Source organism: Streptopelia decaocto (assembly GCF_964273445.1).
Source record: "Streptopelia decaocto genome assembly, chromosome: 7".
Taxonomy (NCBI): Eukaryota; Metazoa; Chordata; class Aves; order Columbiformes; family Columbidae; genus Streptopelia; species Streptopelia decaocto.
Genome location: NC_138661.1, coordinates 6,753,042 through 6,771,651, shown reverse-complemented (window position 1 = coordinate 6,771,651; position 18,610 = coordinate 6,753,042). Strand labels below are relative to the sequence as shown.

Sequence of the window (18,610 nt, the reverse complement as noted above, 5' to 3'; positions counted from 1 at the left end):
CATCAGCCCGTGAGTGGGATGGGCCATATACGCATGAGAGCGCCCAGGCAAAACCACAGAAGGGTTAACCCTGCAGCGGGCTGGGAAAAAACGCAACCGGTACAGAGGGCTCTCAGAGGAGCCGCAGGCTGTGACTCAGCCCAGGAGGGGCTGCACAAAAACACGGCTGCCAGTGAGGCCCACAGGAATTTCTTCAGGGAGATTCTTCCCCAGAGACAGGCGAGGGAAGGCGCCTCATCTTCCCCATCATGGAGCGGATCTGGTGACTGCCCTGCCAGGAGGGGAACTGCTATTGTCCGGCAAATTGTTTCCAGTCTGGCTAAAAATGGGATGACAGGAGACTAATTGCTTCACTGGAGAAAGAAAAAAAAACAAAAAACCAAAACAGTCTGGAGTGACTGAATTATTTTGTAGACTGTTGTTGTTTGGGTTTGTTTCCATCCTGGCTTAACGAGCATTAATGACTTCAGTTGCAGGAGGATAAGGGAAGGAAAGGCATTAGGGTGAGACAACAATCCGCACAGACATCTCTGCCCAGCACACACTTCTGCCCCAGACACCTCTACAGCCATGCTGGCAAGAGGGCATCATGTCCATCTGTCCATCTCTCCTTCCTCTAGCTCATCAGAATGAGAAGGGTGGCTGAGAGCAAAGGGAAATGTTAAATTTTCCTTTTTAATCTGTCTGACTGGAAGCGCCAGCCTTCCCACAGCTCAAATACTTTAGCATGTTAGCTATGCTTGGCAGCGCCTCTAGAAAAACGGCCATCCCTTCTCAGTGGCAGGGAAACAAAGGGAAAATGTCCCAAAAGAGCAGATGCTCCAGGAAAAAGCAGTAAAGCCCACAGCCTGTAAAATAAAGTTTGCTTGTTTTGTTGGCAGAAGTGACACTGAAACTTCTGAGACTATTTCTGGTATCTGGAGAGATAGAATTAAACCTAAAGCCAAGACATGTAATTAATGTTGAAATTCTTCCTTACATAACAGTGCCTGGGACAGAGCCAAACACTTGGCCGATGATGCGAACAGCCAACACAGGCCAAGGAAAAGCCTGTGAGCAAATGAGCGATGCCTGTGTTATACCCTGTGCCTACGGGGATCCTCACAGATTGGTGTCAGCTTCAGGGAATTAGGGATCAGGAGCCTAAGGGAATTATGTGCTCACATCTACTCTGCTGATGGACAGCCATCTTCTAACTGGATGCATCTCTCAGGCAACAGAACAGCCTAAACTGCTCCAAACCACAGCAAAGCCTCAGCAAAGACACAAGCACAGCAAAGTCTTGGCAATATTAGGAACTTCCCTGGAGAAGAGCTGGAGAATTTCAGCACGAGTCTGGTTGTAAGAAAGTGAAGAGAATGTAGGGAGGGCTCTGGCAAACAACTTCAATTAACCTGTCCTAGACATGATAGAACATGGAGATGCCTGATACATAGTTAACTAGGTAAGGAATGCCAAGGTAACTAGGCCTCCAAAAACTATCATTCGACATCCCCTCCCTTTCATACATCCCCAGTCCAATGTCAGCTTACTGGTTCATGGCAACAGTTGGAATTTGCTGTCTCCAGAGATGCCACTGGCTGATGCTGGGAAGCAACATCCAACAGCTTTGGTAGGACCTTCTCCTGACCGCGCTGTGGCTTGGGGAAAGCTATCGCTCCTGAAGGACCCCAAAGGCAGCTCTGACTGAAGACCATGAGGTGCAGTAAATGGAGCAAGTGGCCAGACAGTTTTCCATTAATTTTATCAGTGAAAACACCTGTCTTTCTCCCTGGGGCTATCTCTGTTAGGGTAGCCACTAATTTGAGTGACTAGGGCAATTTCTTTAGATCAAAAGAGTGTAGGGGGATGTGCAACATAGAGACTCTCCACTCACAAATCAGACTGCAGCCCACTCAAGCCACAGACATCTTGTGGCTTTAGCGTTCGAAAGCTGATCTCAATTTGCTCTGACTCCTTTCCAAAACATCATGATTTCCAACAAGAAGCACCGATTAGTATTGCCTTTCCGAAAGCAGATAGGAAAATATGTTTCAAGTAGCTCAGTCACAGACAAAAGCTATCTATTTAACAGACATGGTGCAGTAAAGGCTTATTTGGGCATTTTCTCTTTGTGTAGGCATAGAGAAAAAAAATCATGAGTTCAGGTATGAGTTACACTAGTCCCATCTCAAACCCACCACCAGCAGATTGGCTGCCATCAATTGGCCATCATGACTTTGACATCAGCTCTGCAGTTCAAGGCATAAGTTGGACCAGCTGAACCTTCGCTGACTTGCTGCATCCCAAGCAGTGTACAGGAGATGGAGAACCCTCCTGACCTGGCCATGGGGTTGCCCTGGCCCCAAAGAGACCCCAGTGGGAGCAGGACTAGCAGGACCAGCTCTTGCTCCATGCCCCATGCTGATGAAAGGGCAGAGCAGCCCGGCAGCGCCGTGCTCTGACCTTTGCGGTGGGTGGGCTGTCTCTTTGGGAGCTTGGCCAGCTGGCAAGAGTAGGAGCAGCTCCTTGGCTTTCTCATTTATCAAAGCTGGGCAGAGAAGCAAGAAGCAGGAGCCAGCTGCCAAGATTTTTGCTCCCTTCTGTGCTTAACAGTGGCTGAAGGTAGAAATTCCGGCTGTGAAGGTGCTGTTTGGCCACCAGGTTTCAAACTACTGATTTGAGAAGAAGTGAAATGGGGAGCTCCCGATAGGAAAAATGGTTACAAAACCAGAGGCAAAATTTAAAAGAAGGGGCATGCAATGGCAAGGGCTAAATAAAGTTGTTAAGATTGTGTTAAAATCCTTAAAAAATAGATGAGCATACAATTCCTCAACTTACAGTCAAGACATACTGACAAACAGAAATATGAAGCACACTAATTCAGCTTTTAGGCAAAAGTCAATAAGGACACAGGACCTTGCTACATTTTCAAACTCAGGTAAATGTCAAAAGGAACGTAACCAGATCCAGAGAAGGGAGGAGAAAACCCGAAGCCCGCACGTTAAATGTCACACAGCAGCTCGGACTCTAACGCAGGTACCACAGCGCCTGTGTGCCGAAATGTGCTGCAGCCTTGATACAGCAGCACACACGGGCTTATTTAAAAACCCATGAGCAGTTTTGAAGGGATCAGTTCCTACCACCCCTTTACCACACAGGTTTGCACATGGAACAATTTCCCCCTGCTGTCTTACCCAGTGCACCCTGCTTTTCCCAATTTCCCCCTCCTCTGTCCCCTCCTGCATCCCTGTCCTTTTCCAACACAACAAAGAAGCCATGACCCACTTCAACAGGGCACCACGACACTGCTGCCTTCCCTGAAAGTGGCGTAGATCAGAAACGGTTCATATGCAAACACATCTTTATTGGATGGATTTTGCCATGGCAGGATGCCTGGATCAGAGATTTGGCTAGTAAGTAACCCCTCCTAGTTGGAAGTAATTTTCCTGATTCAGGACCAGTTCTCTGTTATGCTGCCAAGAGATTTGTGGAAGCGGCTCTAGATGTTAACAATAAAATGTGCTTGTGAAAACCTAGTTGATTCAGAAGACATCAGCCCAGAGCGTGGAGGATCTCTGTGGTTTTGAATACATCCCACCTTGTACATGGTTGAGACTTGAAGGCTTGCTCCCGTTTCCATTGTTGTCAGCTGGAATACTTCCATCTGCTTTAGTGGAATAACAATCAGGTAACATGACTCCGAGACTAAATTGTGCCTTTAGGCACAGCCTCATAAAATGGGAGGTTCTTGATCCTATTAACAGCAAAGGTGTTGTGACTCAGAGGCCAAAGGATGAGTAATGCTTTCCCCTTGCTCCAGACTTTGCAATCTGCACCCTGCCCTGCACCAGCACCCGAATACAAGCCCCAGCACCGTCCTGCCCCGGGTACCACTGGCAGAAGATAGAATTTTCTCCCACAGAAATTTTGAATTGTAAACCACACAACTATTACTGCAGGGTTACCATGTCAGAGCTGAAATTTTTCTGCAATCATTAACAGGGAGCTGATGACTTTGAACTAGAATCTGAAGACAAAAGCGTTTCAATTGCACCATTCGTATTAAAAGTTGCTGGGTAACTTAAAAAAAAAAATCCCTCTGTTTGCAAGAAGAACAAAATGGCATAAAGAACAAAATGTAAACACTGGGACTATTGACCAAGGAAACATCAGGTGCTGATGCTGCTACAGTTAAAAGAATAAGTCAAATTCTCCCTGGATAGCTACAGCAGTTGCTGCAGGCCAAGTATGTCAACAATACTGATTTTCTCATTGTCTCCCTTACATATATAGCAGCTTCACCCACTGCAACATGTCATGTTGCAAGAAATCTTCCATTTCAGCAAGTCGGAAGGAGCAGAGGTAACAGCATTTTGTTGGCATAATCTTTGTTTTAAACAATTGTACAAAACATTCATTAAAGTTGACTGAGACCTTTTCCTTGGAGATAGATATATATATATATATATATATATGGCTCCCTAATGCTAACTCGGGGATCATATTCTCTGACAGTAACATTGAAAGCTTCCTCGATTCAAGGTGGGTACAAAGATCAGCAAAATGACTGGATTAATGCTGGGCAATTCTAGATATCTCAGAGGAAAAGCTTTCAAAACTGGGTCCTAAAAATCACAGGCCTGAATGCCCCTGATATCAGGAATGTATTAAAAGTCAGATAAGCAGTTCTGGCTAAAAAGGTAGCAATAATACTTAGGGGCAGTTTTAAAAAATAAATCTTCTATAATGTCCTAAAATTTATTTCCATTTTTATTTTTTTTTCCTTCTCATGGCCTTCATGCCTTCAAAAAAGAATGAGGAAGGCAGTAAAGGCAGAAAAGATGGTCTTTTTGTAGAAAAGTTTCTCAGTTTCAGAAGTTATAACTTGAATATTCTCAGGTGCTTTGGGACTTAAAGACCGCCTAATTCTGGGCTTCTTTCTTTAAGAACTTGGCTGTAATTGTTGCACGTACCTATTTCTAAAATTGCATCTGCACGCTTTTTAATTGTGAAATGCCTCCATAAGCACGTATTAGTCAGAACGCAAGTCATGTCTAATCACTTATCCCCTCCACGGATTAGCAGTATTGCTTATTTTTATTGCACCAGTACCAGAATTCCCAACTAACACCAAGCTCTCATTTCAAACATTCAGTAAATTAGAGTCTGTGCCTGTAAGAGCGTAGTACACAAGTTATTACACGCAAATGTAACAACTACACCAAACAAGAAGAGTGAAAGTACAAGGGACTTGCTTTTTGGCACATGTTATCCAGCCTTGGGGTAGGTGAATGGACAAGACAGACTCTTGAGGCCCCTTCGAGCTCTGGATTTTAATGATTTATACAAACTCATTATGTGCAGGGTTTGCAGGTTTCAAATCAATCCCTTTAAATAGCCATAAAGGACAAGTAGACACTAGCAGAGCCAATAACTTCTGTAGGCTATTCAGTAGTCCTTAGTCATGTGGAAAGTTGCATTAAAGTTCGCAGACTATATACAGTGGAGTCAATGGGGCACAGAGATCTGATACGTGGATCTCAAAACAGGACTGCTCTTCGTAAGCATAACTGTAAATCGGGACTAAACTGTCCTGCACGGTGACTGATTAAACATGACATGGAAACGTGAGAGGCTGGGGTTTTTTTCTCTGCACTTTCCATCTGATCAAGTGCAGAGAAACACCACTTTAAACACTGCATGCCAGAGGCTGGAAAAGAGCCCAGCTCGCAAGCCTGCAACAACCACATCTGAGTGGAAAGCAATGAGGAAGATGCACTGTCTAGGAGCACAAATCAGTCCACACGAGCTGTTGACTGTCAGATAAGATAGCCACAGACATTACTACACTCCTGACCCTAAGAGAAATCCCTTTATATTTTCTACAGCTGAATGAAGCTCTCCCAGAGGCTCCAGCATAAAAACTTCTCTCCTGCACTAAGCAGTTGTTGTAGGGACAGGGCTGGTGGTACGCTATTCTGTGCCAATTTGCAGCTTTTAGCCGATTCACTTCACTTCTTCACCGTAAATCAGCTTATATATCATTCTTTCCACTGTTCTCATAATACATCCTTCATTTTGTCGTGCTTACATATATCTCCTCTCATTTTTGGAGCCCCAACCCAGGCAAGCGCCAAGTCTAGGAGCTCTCCTGAATCGAGGTCTTGAAGTGACAGGGACCAGATCCCACAGCTGAGGTTACAGTCCCCCACAGAACAAAGACTCACACCTGCTGTGGTGCTGGCAGAGCTGTTTCCCACCCTTTCCTCTCGCATGCAAACAACATGGCCCTGCCTGTATGTAGCCAAATGAGGGGAGGGAAGAGGGACCCATCAAATTAAAGACTACCTACAGAAGAATCTGCTGGAGCCAGAACTTTCAGAAAAGCTTAAAACGACCTCATTTTAAAACAAACCATTTATCTGTATTTGCTAAGAAAACAAAGGTATCCATAGCACCTAAGCAAACCAACGATAATCCCTGGATAGCTGCAAACCAGCCCGTTTGCCTTGCAGGGCACTGCCGGTGTCAGTCACAGATCCAGTTCAACTGCTGATTTACCTCCCCAGGGAAAGCCCCTTGGCTTTAGGGGAAACAAGGTCTGGCTCCAGATGTGAAACAGGGCATGAGATGAGAATAAACAAAATCATCAGTTGCCAAAAAAAAACCAAAACCCAAAACAACAGAGAACACAAGGGATCCCGTGTCCACAATGTCTTGACCCATGGAATAAGCAAACAGCACACTAATAAGAGTTGCTCTGTTAACAGTGGCTCCATGTGATTAGTAAAGGCATTCAGCTTCTGTTTTCAGAATGTAACTTTTAATTGATTTTTCTGAAAGAAACTTTAGTGTTGTTTCATTAGTAAGTTTTGCCAGTAAAACTCATGTCTGTAAAAGGCTTATGCAAACCTTCCTCCAAGTGTCACACGCTTATTGTTTGAATTGGCACAAAATTAACCTGTTGCAAAAAACCTCATCCTGTGTAAAAGCCACAGTCATGAGACACAGCTGCAGATCTGAGGGGTCTCCTACACTAAGAAAAGGTGATGATTTCCAGTATCCAGCAATCCTTCCAGATCTCAGAGGGGACAGAGCTTTTCCCTGTCGTACAGAGCATCACACACATGACGGTGATGTTTTTTGGATAACACACAGAAAAGTAAACCCTTGCTGTTAATGAACCCATCATATTTTCCCCAAGAGCCAGTGTTTAGCCCCATGTTCTCATCTGGATAACTGCATAATTATCTTATGCCTTCTAAAGGGACCACTCATCCCGTTAAACACAGTCAGGTTACAGGAACTACTTAATAAGTTTTCTGCCTTTCATCCTGGTGGCTGGTGCCACCTCAGGGCATAGGGACTCTGCACACCACCCCACATTGAGAGGTGTGACGGACCACAAGCAGACCCCAAGCACCTCTAGAAGGGCCAGTTGCATTAGAAATATCAATTTAGGCACAAAGGCAGTGGAATAAGCTAATTAGCACAAGCCACCAGTCCTTCTCCCAGGCTCTCTAGCCCAGCCTTTTAGCTTGTTTGGCTCTTGATTAGCTATGGTACCTACATGCTAAACTATCCATACCCTTAATGATATATCTGCCATTCTGTTGTGCCAAGCAGTGGGCTCAGTCATGTATCTCTCTCCACTATCCAACTCCATACCCACGGATGGCAAAACCAGCACTGAAGTGCAGTGTGCCAAGGGTGACACTGCCTGTGCTTCCACATACAGCTCAGCCATGGCCAGTTGAGGTGCATCACCTCAAGGTGCGCCAGGGGAGATTTAGATTGGGCACTAGGAAAAATTTCTTCCTGGAAAGGGCTGTCAGGCATTGGAACAGGCTGTCCAGGGCAGTGGTGGAGTCACCATCCCTGGAGGGGTTTCAAAGACATGTAGGTGAGGTTCTTAGGGACGTGGTTCAGTGCTGGAGTTAGGTTATGGTTGGACTCAATGATCTTAAGCGTCTCTTCCAACTGAAATGATTCCATGATTCTATGTGCTGCATGCTGTATCACCTCTGCACGTAGCAAAGATATGTTCTAAAAAGTGACCATCTCAGTCCATGCATCCTACCAGTAAGAAATATTTGTAGAGGGAGAGAAAGGAGGTTTGTAATAAAAATCAAGACCATGCCATTAGGTTGGGTTGATTGCTCTATGTTGCCTGTAAAAGGGCCATTATCGTTCTGAAACATAAGAAGTCTGCAGGGCAAACCCCTAGGCCCCCTTCCCTGACAAAAAAAACAAAACAAAACAACAAACAACCAAAAACCAAACCAAACACAACACAACCACCAAAATATAAAAACATTAGCATTTGCCCTCATAATGCAGGTAGATGCCTCTATTGAGGGACACCATTTAGGTGACCTTGGCAAGTAGACCCATCCACTAGCAAAGTTCTATATCAACCTGTGCAAAGGTTTGAATTTGATGGCAGCAGGGCAGACCAGCCATGCTTACAATAACGCTACATTGAAGGAAGAGTCCTGCTTTTAAAATAAACCCTTATAACTATTTACTCTATCCTTACTTTTTAGAAGACTGGAGTGGACTAGCTCACTTGCATTGAGCAAGCCAGTGTACAATCTAATACTGCTCAAATATGCATGCCGGTTTGTTTTGTTTCCAGCATGCACAGAAGCCAAAATATGCTTTCCCTACCCTGGGAACTGCTGAACTGGAAAGTGGAAGTCAGGAAGAGTTGCCTCAAGAAAAATAGCACATAACGTCTTTTGATAAAAATCACAAACCAACCTACCTACCTGCAGCATGACCCAGCGCACTAATTCCTTCAGAAGTAAGCTTAAAAAGAAAAGCAGCAGTGCAAGAACACTGCCCTGTGAGCAAAGATTTTATCTATGATAGCTTTGATTATTACCTAACCTTTTCCTGGCAACATACAGCAGGAGCTGAGCCCAAATATGTTCTTGTTCTATTTCTCCGTGGGGTGCACAATAGACTATGATTTGACATGTTGAAAAGCTCGTTTTCATGGCTGTATTTATTCTAGTCCTGCCCCCTGTACAATGGGATAAGGAACCACACTGTACTTGTCGACATTCTTTTCAGGAAGCAACTATAATACAAGGAGACACTGCAGAGTTGACAGCTAAACCTCAGCTTAAGGCAAGGCAAAGATGTTTCCTTGATAAGGCCAAAAAGCCATCTCTGCCTTGCAGTGCTGCAAATGAAAAACAAACAAACAAAAAATAGCTGTGAAACTGAAATCTCTCTTTTCAAAAACCCCAAACACACACACATAACAAAAAGCAGACTTTCCTCAGAGAAGCAAACTATCGAAAACTTCAGTTGTGTCGTGAAAAGCACCCTATGAGAGCACCAATCCAGCAGTAAGCCTGGATTTGATGTTAAAATAATCACCTATCGCCAAAATACACCATCTGCCTCAGGAACCCCATTCTCATGGAGTCACAGTAGAATCCACAGAAATACCACACTACGGTCATTTCAAATTGTGTGTCTGTGGCCAGAAAAGGAATCAACCAACACCTGACTTCAGCTGTTACCAGCACTGTCACCCCAGGCCAAAGTGACACATTTCAGCTACTTCTCGATGAACTTTCAGTGCCGGCTCTCAAGCCTCTCTGGCATTTCAAAGGAGAGCACACCCAGCTTTTGGCAGCACTTGTGGCAAAAGCAACTTGACTTACCAGGAGAACGCTCATTGTGTTGGTATATGCAGGCTTGATCTTGAAGGGGGAAATGCAAAATATAGTATTATGTTTTAGTTAAGCCCAGAAGAAAAACAAATGGTCAGGGTCTTCTAGGCCAGCAACTCCCTTACTCTGTTGACTGTGGGAATCCAGAAAGAAGAGGCACATGGAACAGCTTGTGGCAAAACACTTTCTAGTCAGGATTTCCCTGGTGTGTCTCCTCCCTGCTCCCAGCTTCCTAAGCAAGCACTCACACGCTGATCATAAAATCTCCAAACTCTCTTACACAAGTGCAGTGATTCCCTTGTGAGGATCTCCTTCCACCCTGCAGCCTGGCGTTGGTGGCCCCGGCTCAGGCCAACTGCAGCCAGCAGCTCTCTCCTCTTACATCTTCCTGAACAGAGTCACCCCGACTAATTTTAAAAAAACAAGTCATCCCCCTGCAAATCTGTCCCATGCGGCCGAAGCTACTTGACTCCACATCTCAACTAGTTTCGTAACAAGATCAAAGCCTGTACAGTTGTTCAAGGAGCTTTTCAATTACTCCTCCAGTTTCTATCATGAATTACAGAAGCCCTTGAAGAGTGCCAAAACCCAGAGGGATTGATTACTCCTGCCCTGTGACAGGCAGCAGGCTGGGGGGACAGGACAGGCTGTGAGCCCAGTGGCATTACATTATGCACAGACACAGTTTTGCTGCTGAATGATTGACAATAACTACTGGATGTCGCTATTTTAAGCGTAATGTCATTTGCGTAATTATCTGGCAGGGTCTCTCTTGAGCAGCTGGCGTTATTCACAAGGGAAGAATTAGACTGAAATCCACTTGTAGAGCAGGTAGATTTGCTATTCTGTGCAGACAATCACAGGGCTTTAGAAGCTTGATACACATGGTATATATCGCTTGTAATTTCCATACTCTCAGGACCTGGAGAATATTAAAATGACACTCCTTCTCTATTTCACTGTGCCACATATATCATATGATTTCATACTTAAATATAATTTAATATTCTCTGTCCTCACCTGACCATCTGTTTCTTACTGGAGCTCAAGGTAGGAAGAGAAGTTGCTTTAACTTGATTTATCCAATCATCTCTACCATCAGATAGGAAAGTTTTCCCCACACAGCCTCCAGCCCTTTGGCCACTTTAGCCCTCAGTTATTCTGCTTTTAGTGTCTTAAAACTGGGGTTTATCTGATGCAGGAGGACACACTACTCAATACAGGACTGCCTTGCCTAGGTTAAACAATGCAAAGTCCCAAACCAAACAGCATTTGACTCAAACCAAAGTCTGAAATGGTACTAACAGAGCCTAACCAAGACAGTCACTGGTCCCATCCTGGAGCCAGTTGTGGGTTCCAGCTGTGCAACTGCAACCAAGCATCAAAAAGATAGAGTTTATGTTATTCCTTGCAGTGCTGGCATGCTGCAAGTGAGACTGAGCAGGACTAGAGCAGACCATACCCAAATATTCATGTTTTGCTGCTGGAACCCAGGTAACAGCATCCAAATAAAACAACTGACTGCTCCTCCTTTTCAGTGCTATGGGCAAGAGGATGCAGAGGTGTTCTGCAAGCATGTCAAAAAGAAACCTTTCCGTATAACCAGACTGTCTCAGCGGTGACACGTCCCTGCTCTAGCTGTCCTGTTCCATCCCAGAAGAGGTCTGGCTCTGCCCCTGGCTAACGCAGGAGGAGGCTGGTCAAACGGTCATCTTGGTCAGGGAGGACTCTGCAAAGCTGTCTGCCTGATCCATGCCTTGATGCTTGAGCGAACAATCGTGCACTTTGGCATTATAGAAGGGAATAAATTTAAACAATTACTCCCCAAGTACAGAGGAATGACAAAAAAAGAGTGCTGTGTATGGGAAAGAGCTTCCTAAGAACACACTTGAGAAGCTGGGAGGCAATGACACTCCAGTCCTGTTGCAAACACAAAGATGCCAGACATGGGCAGGAAGGAAAAACTCCTGCTGTAAGATCATGGCAGGAATGAAACGACTTATGGTGGTTGAGAAGAGAAGCACTGGATAGGAACGTCAAATAGATAGGGTTTAAACAGAGGCCCATAGCTAGTACAGGGAAAAAAAGAGGCTTGCACGTAACCAGCACATATGAGCTTTTAAATAACAATGCACACAGTGTCAAAAAGAACAGCCCCTTGCATTTACCTCCCAGAAAGTCTAGGAAGGTTTCATTTAATGCCTGCCCCTTTGTCACCAGTTTGACATGTGCTGTATGGCAGCAGGACAGGCCCAGAGCAGCCCGGAGGAGGCGTCTGTGGGTCAGAGCTAATGCCCAGCAGCCATGCAGACACCCCAGGGGCAGGCGAGGGGCAGTTCTGGAGCTGATATAAACCAGCGGTGTCTGCAGAGTAACGTGAACTGACAGCAATACAAACTATAGCTCCTCTGCCTTGGAAGGAAAATCTGGTTTTCTATCGGCTCACACACATGTCATAGGAAGACGCCCCCACAGTCAATACTGCAGCCAGAAATTTTGCTCCTTCCTGGAAGCTGGTGCAACTTGGACAACGTGCAGGGGGAAAGCGGAGGTACCATCATCCCAGCTGACAATTTGTTCCTGGTGGGCAGCAATTGACGTTTATTTATTCAAGCAGAAAACTCAAGCTATCAACTCAGCCATGGAGTTCGGACAAAGAGAATGAATGAATGAATGAATGTAGAGCTCACCGATAAATGATGCCTCTTTCATGGAGAAACATAAGGGCTGAAATAATTTCTGCAGCATAGAACCGGGCCCGATCTTCATCGAAGCGACGCGACTTCTGAATATGGAACATCAAGTCCCCGCCATTTACGAACTCCATGACGAAGAACAGGCGATCCTTCACACACACAAACACAACAGATATGAACAGCATTAATTGTATCCTCTGTGAGGCTTATAAAATTGCAAGTAAATCTATTATCTTGCAAACAAACACAGATTAAGCACCCGTGAGACACTGGGAGGAAAAAAGTGATTTCTTCAGGAAACATTAAGTCAATACCAGGAAGATCTGTTAGTACCTCCTTGTCCTGCTCTCCTCCCAAAAATTTTGCCCCCAGTCATGAAGTAAATTCCTTTTCAGGTGTGGATTAGGCTTATCAGTAGGTGTGTGCTCATTACTAACCAGCTTCTGTTGGGTTTCCTTGACTGTCCTTAGCCTGAATCAGCAGAGGATGACACCCCTTCCACAGCACCCTCTGAGCTGAGCGGGCACAAGAGAAACCTGTAAAAATCACATGCTCCCTACTAAACACCTCAGATCTCCGGGGGAAGATGCTCCATAATATAACATACAAAACCACACTGCAGCTTTGCCGCAACAGCACAAGGGCTCAGGAACAGCAATGACGACATTGTCTTGAGGGTATCTCGACGCTATTTCTGGGGAATGTGTGTTGCTTTCTAGAATGCGGTTTCTTGCCATACATGTCCTGGTAACTGCTTTTTGGGCCCCCAGATTTCAGCTTTCCTCACAGCTCTGGTTAACCCGCAGAGGCCTCTGGGTGATGAAGGAACTGATAAGGACAAAGTATAAACCAAAGTTTCTGCTGGGCAGAAAAGCAACCTGTTCAATGAAGTTCAGCTCATTAACCACAGCTGCTGGTGTCTGAGGTTTCTTTTTTTGGGCTTTTTTCTGTTTTTTGCAAGAGTTTACAAATAGGGAGGGACCTGCTTAAGCTGAGTGCTCAGTAGCCTGGATGTGGATTCAGTGCACACACAAGGGGTGCTCGCTTAATTGTGAGAAGAAGGACACACAGTGACTTGTCACAAAACTAAACCCTAGAATTGGTACAGGCCGGTTCAAAAACCCCCCCAAGCAATTGTTTCAGGACATTCAGTACCGATTGTTTCAGTTTTACTCTCAATATCGGGAACAAACAGACTGGAAAAAAGAGGCATACAATTCAGTTGAGACCAGTCAGCCTTTTAATGGTACTATTTACCCTTCTTTCCCCACAAGCCCCTTCCCAGGTCCGATGTTAATCATCTACAAGCTAGTTTTAAAGCCTCTCTAAGTTTAAGAGGATAAGCATTGTTATGCTTCACTTTCTGGCAGCCAGCCAGCTTGAAATGACTACTGGTATTAACATCTTGAGATGCATAGGGCAGAAGAAAAGCAACCAAGAATCCTTTCATTCCTCTCTGGACACAAGCAGGAGAGCAAATGGCTCATGACAGATGAGGATAATTTGCTTCTTGTCACCATCCTGGGCTCTGCTCAACAACTCCTTCCAGAAGCTGAAATAGACGTGTTCCCAGCAATCTCACAATACTGCCGTATGTAGCACCAAGGCTACGTTCTAAGTGCTATCTCCAGCCTGTATAAACAACAATACTTCATTGTTTCACTCTGCCTTTATTACAGGGCTGCTGAAAGCTGGCTCATCTCTACCAGAAATCTAAGCCTGAGCAGCACAAACCCACCAGCAACCTCAGCTCTTCAGCCCACATCAGATCTCTAATGCTGCATCTTTGCTGTAGTTGGTTAAACCGAGCCTGGCTATGCTGCGCCTACCTGTTCTGTAACCCTTCCCCCAGCTGTGGCGCAGATATCGCCTCTGCCTTGCCAGTCGGGGCAGCTTTTACAGCTCCTTGTTACTCCTTCCCACCTCCGTCCTCGCTGATCTCCCCACATACTTATCCAGCCCAGCTAGTCCAGGCACCTCTTCAAGCCAGTACTTAAAAAAAGAAATCCCTCTTGCCAGATCTCCGACGGGAAGTAATTTAATTTACCAGCAACCTGAGGAGGGATGTGTGTGTATTTACGTAATATATGTGCTTGTATAAACATGCATACGGTTAGGTGAACATCCGTATATGCTCTACTCTTTCCTTAAAGGTGAGCTTCAGGGAAACAAAGTGAACTCTTCCTATCTTAAAACACACGTCCTGCTTCTCTCTCCAGTGCTGGCAAAACTCCACGGCAAATTTGGACATACTCGTCTGTACTATGATGCTTAAAAGATGATACTACCCCTTTCTCGAATGTTCAGGTGAGCACAGAAACAGCCAGTTTTACAGCTCGCATCACCATTGACATGGAATTAGCATCTTTTTGTTACAAAGAGCTCTTGCTTCAGATTAACTGCAAACCTGAGCAAGTATCATTGCGTGTGTTACAAGTATAACAGTTAACACCTCACCTTCACCCATGGTCTCATTTCACATGTGAAGCATATATAGGGATGATTTAATTACTGTAGCTCTCCCATTCAGGCCTAAAAAAACTGTGGACTAGCCAATTTTTTATTTTTTTTTTTAAGGGGGCCCATCTATTTACCTGTCCAGTTTCCTAACACTCAGAAATCCCATGAGATTCCTGAAGAAAAGAGTAGGATGGGTATTACAACTTATTTATAATACAGTATTTGTGCATTGGTTTGCTACACACCTGGCAACAATACCAGAAAAATCAGCACTAAATGAACACCCTTTGGGGACCAGACCAAGCAAGGTCTTCCATTTTTATTCTTAAGCAAGGCCATCAGCTTCCCGAACTGCAGACACCAACCACTCTCACAGGAATCACTGAGAAATAAACAGTGGTGTTTTATGAAGAAAGAAGAAGAATCACAGAATCACAGAATGTCAGGGATTGGAAGGGACCTCGAAAGCTCATCCAGTGCAATCCCCCCATGGAGCAGGAACACCCAGATGAGGTTACACAGGAAGGTGTCCAGGTGGGTTTGAATGTCTGCAGAGAAGGAGACTCCACAACCCCTCTGGGCAGCCTGTTCCAGGCTCTGTCACCCTCACTGAGAAGACGTTTCTTCTCAAATTTAAGTGGAACCTTTTGTGTTCCAGTTTGTACCCCTTACCCCTTGTCCTATCATTGGTTGTCATGGAGAAGAGCCTGGCTCCATCCTCCTGACACTCACCCTTTGTATATCTGTAAACATTAATGAAGTCACTCCTCAGTCTCCTCTTCTCCAAGCTCCAGAGCCCCAGCTCCCTCAGCCTTTCCTCATAAGGGAGATGCTCCACTCCCTTAAGGCAATTTGCATCAGGCAGAGTAAGAGTGAATAAATAGCTTAAATAGGGGCCAGGAAAAGGAAATACAAAAACAGCAGGTAGTTCTGATACTTGCACATTTGACCTGACTTGGTGTTATGTGCCTCCTTTTCTTGGGGTCTACCAGCGGGAATTAAGAGGAGTTGAAAGCTGGAGTGTTTCTTGACAGGCCTTAATACTGAAATCGTAGCATTTCTGTGTTTCTGTTTTGCATTGCTCAGAAGTTTTCCCTGATCCGCTATCTCTGTTTGACGTCAGCAAAAGTGAGAAAAGAGCATTTGAGTCAACAGGAAACGGTGACGCGAAAGCCTTCACGGCAGCCACGAGGAACTCGCATTGCACCATTTCTGGACTGTGATCGAGATGAATAAAGCCTCAGAGCAATAGTTACTGTAAATTAAAGAAACACTTGGAGGAAACAAAGTTCCTGGCTTACATCTGGAGGTTAGCCCTGCCAATTTCTGTGCAAGAGAGATGTTTTTTTTCAACTTGTTTAAATTTCAGTTTGCCATCTGTATTTGTTCGCTATTAGTAGGGTAAGTATGTGCTGGAAGCACATACTATGTCCTAAGGACAGTGTTTGATAGCAATTACCTGTACTCACTTTGTTTGTTGTCTTAGTGGGGTGTTGGTGAGGCTTGAATAGAGTCCCTGGCTGTGAAACCCACTGGGTGGGACAATCCACACACTGGTTACTGCCCCTTGCAAACACAAGCACCCGCTGAACTCCAGCTCAAACATCACTTTAGCCCTTTGTCCTCACCAGCTCTACTAGAAAGCTGTTTTGAACCCTCAGACCTTTCCTCTTCATCATCACAGGGGAAACAAACAAAGAAAAAAGAAATCCAGATTTTACTAAAAGAGCATCCTTTCCCTCCCTATGCCCAAAAAAGGCCAGTGTGATGGCTGACTTCCACAGCCTTCCAGTTAAGAGTCACAGCTGACGTCGGTGTACAACCCACACGAGACCAAAGAGCTCTGAAGACAACAAGGGTGAGGACCTTATCTCAGACCACAGGTTTTCATGCTCAATAAATGGGACAGGGCAGCATCACCACCCTGGTTCAGGCAGTGTGGGGGGAGCAGGTGGGTAAAGAGAAGCAGTTCCTACCTGCAGACATGGAGAAAGATAACAGCGAAGCTGCCTCCCCTGTCTGCCACCCTACAAGAGCTGCTGTGCCAAGGGCAGAACGGAGGCCAGAGGGGACTGGACGGTCATCAGTGAAGCTTCAGGAGAACCACTGGAAAACACCAACGGGGCCTCTCCAGCCTCCAGAGCCACCAGGAACAGGTTGGCCAAGCTCTGCATGTCCCTGTCTCAGCAGAGCTCCCCCAGACACTGATTGCCCTGCAGGACACAGGGCTGAGCCGCCCCACTAAGGACACGTCCCAGCAGTAGTTCCACCCAAGCCTCCTCTTTAGCTGACAATTGCTATATAAGGCAGAATCTGGAAGATATGGAGACCCTGTTAAATGCTGTTTAGAGCAATCGTCCAGTTTCCCCCCCCAAAACAAGATCGGCCTGGCTTGGGAACTCTGCTAAGTTTGCATGTCATCTTTTTGCAAATAACTCCGGTACACGACTCCTTACAAAATCAGCTTTGGGCTCAATCTGAGTTCACTGAAGCCAAAGGGTTTCCCCAAGAAAACAGGCATTTTTCACTGTTTTGGCAGTTCACGCTTTGCAGAGCAGAATGCTCTCAACATTAACTCCAAACAGAGACAGCTGTGTCACTGCTTCCCAGTGAAAGTTCATTGTTTCCAAAAAGAGTAGCAGGGCTTACGGAGCTTGCAAGCAAATTATTACAAGACAATTACAAGAGCTGGCAGGCTCCCTCAGCCCTCACAATGTTCCCGTTTGCCCTTCGTGGTCCACAACCCCCACACAAAGCAATCCGCCTCAGGTCTTGCTGGGAGCACACAAATAAACCGTGCTCAGTACCAGGCTTAGGAAAGCCACATGTTCAATCTCCCCAGCTGTGCCACTGGCTGTCCGTATCTGGGTCAAGTCACGCCAAAGCACAGGACCCAGAGGAAGAATAATAAACAGGTTTTTTGCCTCAATATTTATCTTTATAGGAGTAACACAACCATGAACCATGCTCAGACGCTGCTCTGTGCCAAAATGCCATTTCCCTCCATACCTGGCCCTTTGACAGCGCTGCATCCTCAGCAGCTGCCTGCTGCCCCCAGCTAAGGGGTTTAGGGGAGGACAGGCTGTTCAGGGGTTCTGCGTGGCAGTGTTTCAAAACCAGAGCATCACAGGTGTCATAAGAACAAGCTCACCAAGGGGGAGTTGCCTTAACAATCTCTGCACAAACATGTGCACAAGAGCTGAGGCAGATGTAACCAGCTCAGCCCCAAATTCCTGGACAGGGTAACAGCCGCACTCAGGCAACTGCGATGGAGCAAAACTTATGCTAGGTGAAGATTTGGTCCGTTGATTTCAAATGAGAATAACTACATTAAACAGAGGAGAAGAATTACTGCGCACTGTGCTTGCTCAGCCAGAATTATTGGCGCGTATTAGTGCCGCTTCCCAAACACAGCCACGGCCACGACTGCCACGGCACCTGCCACCGCGGCCCAAGACTCCCAGACGAACGAGGCAGCAGGTTTTACAGCCATCTGCCAGCTGATTTTGGTGCTCTGCTCACTGTTTTACCTCTCTGCTTCAGTGACTGCAGAAGTAGATGCCAGCCTCGGGAACCACTACTGCCAAGGAGAAATCAAGCCCGGCGAGCGAGTGTGCCGGCACACACAGCCCTGGGGCTGTTGAGATGGGGGAGATCGCTGTGCCACGTCTGAAATGCTGAGAAAGGGAAGGTCTCCTTCTTTTGCTGTTTTTGGGGTGGGTTTTTTTAGCCAGATGGAGGTGCAGTGAATATTCAGCGAACTCAGAAAGGGCGTAAGACGTG

General features: G+C 45.7%; 1 protein-coding gene across 1 annotated transcript in view; it reads right to left on the bottom strand.

The window, feature by feature from the left end:
- The window catches only part of PRKCH (protein kinase C eta), a 121,620-nt gene that overhangs the window by 36,836 nt on the left and 66,174 nt on the right, over window positions 1-18,610 (bottom strand). Inside the window, exon 10 of the mRNA XM_082059466.1 lies at window positions 12,362-12,516. Coding sequence (XP_081915592.1) covers window positions 12,362-12,516 — 155 coding nt within the window. The remainder of the gene's footprint in view (window positions 1-12,361; window positions 12,517-18,610) is intronic.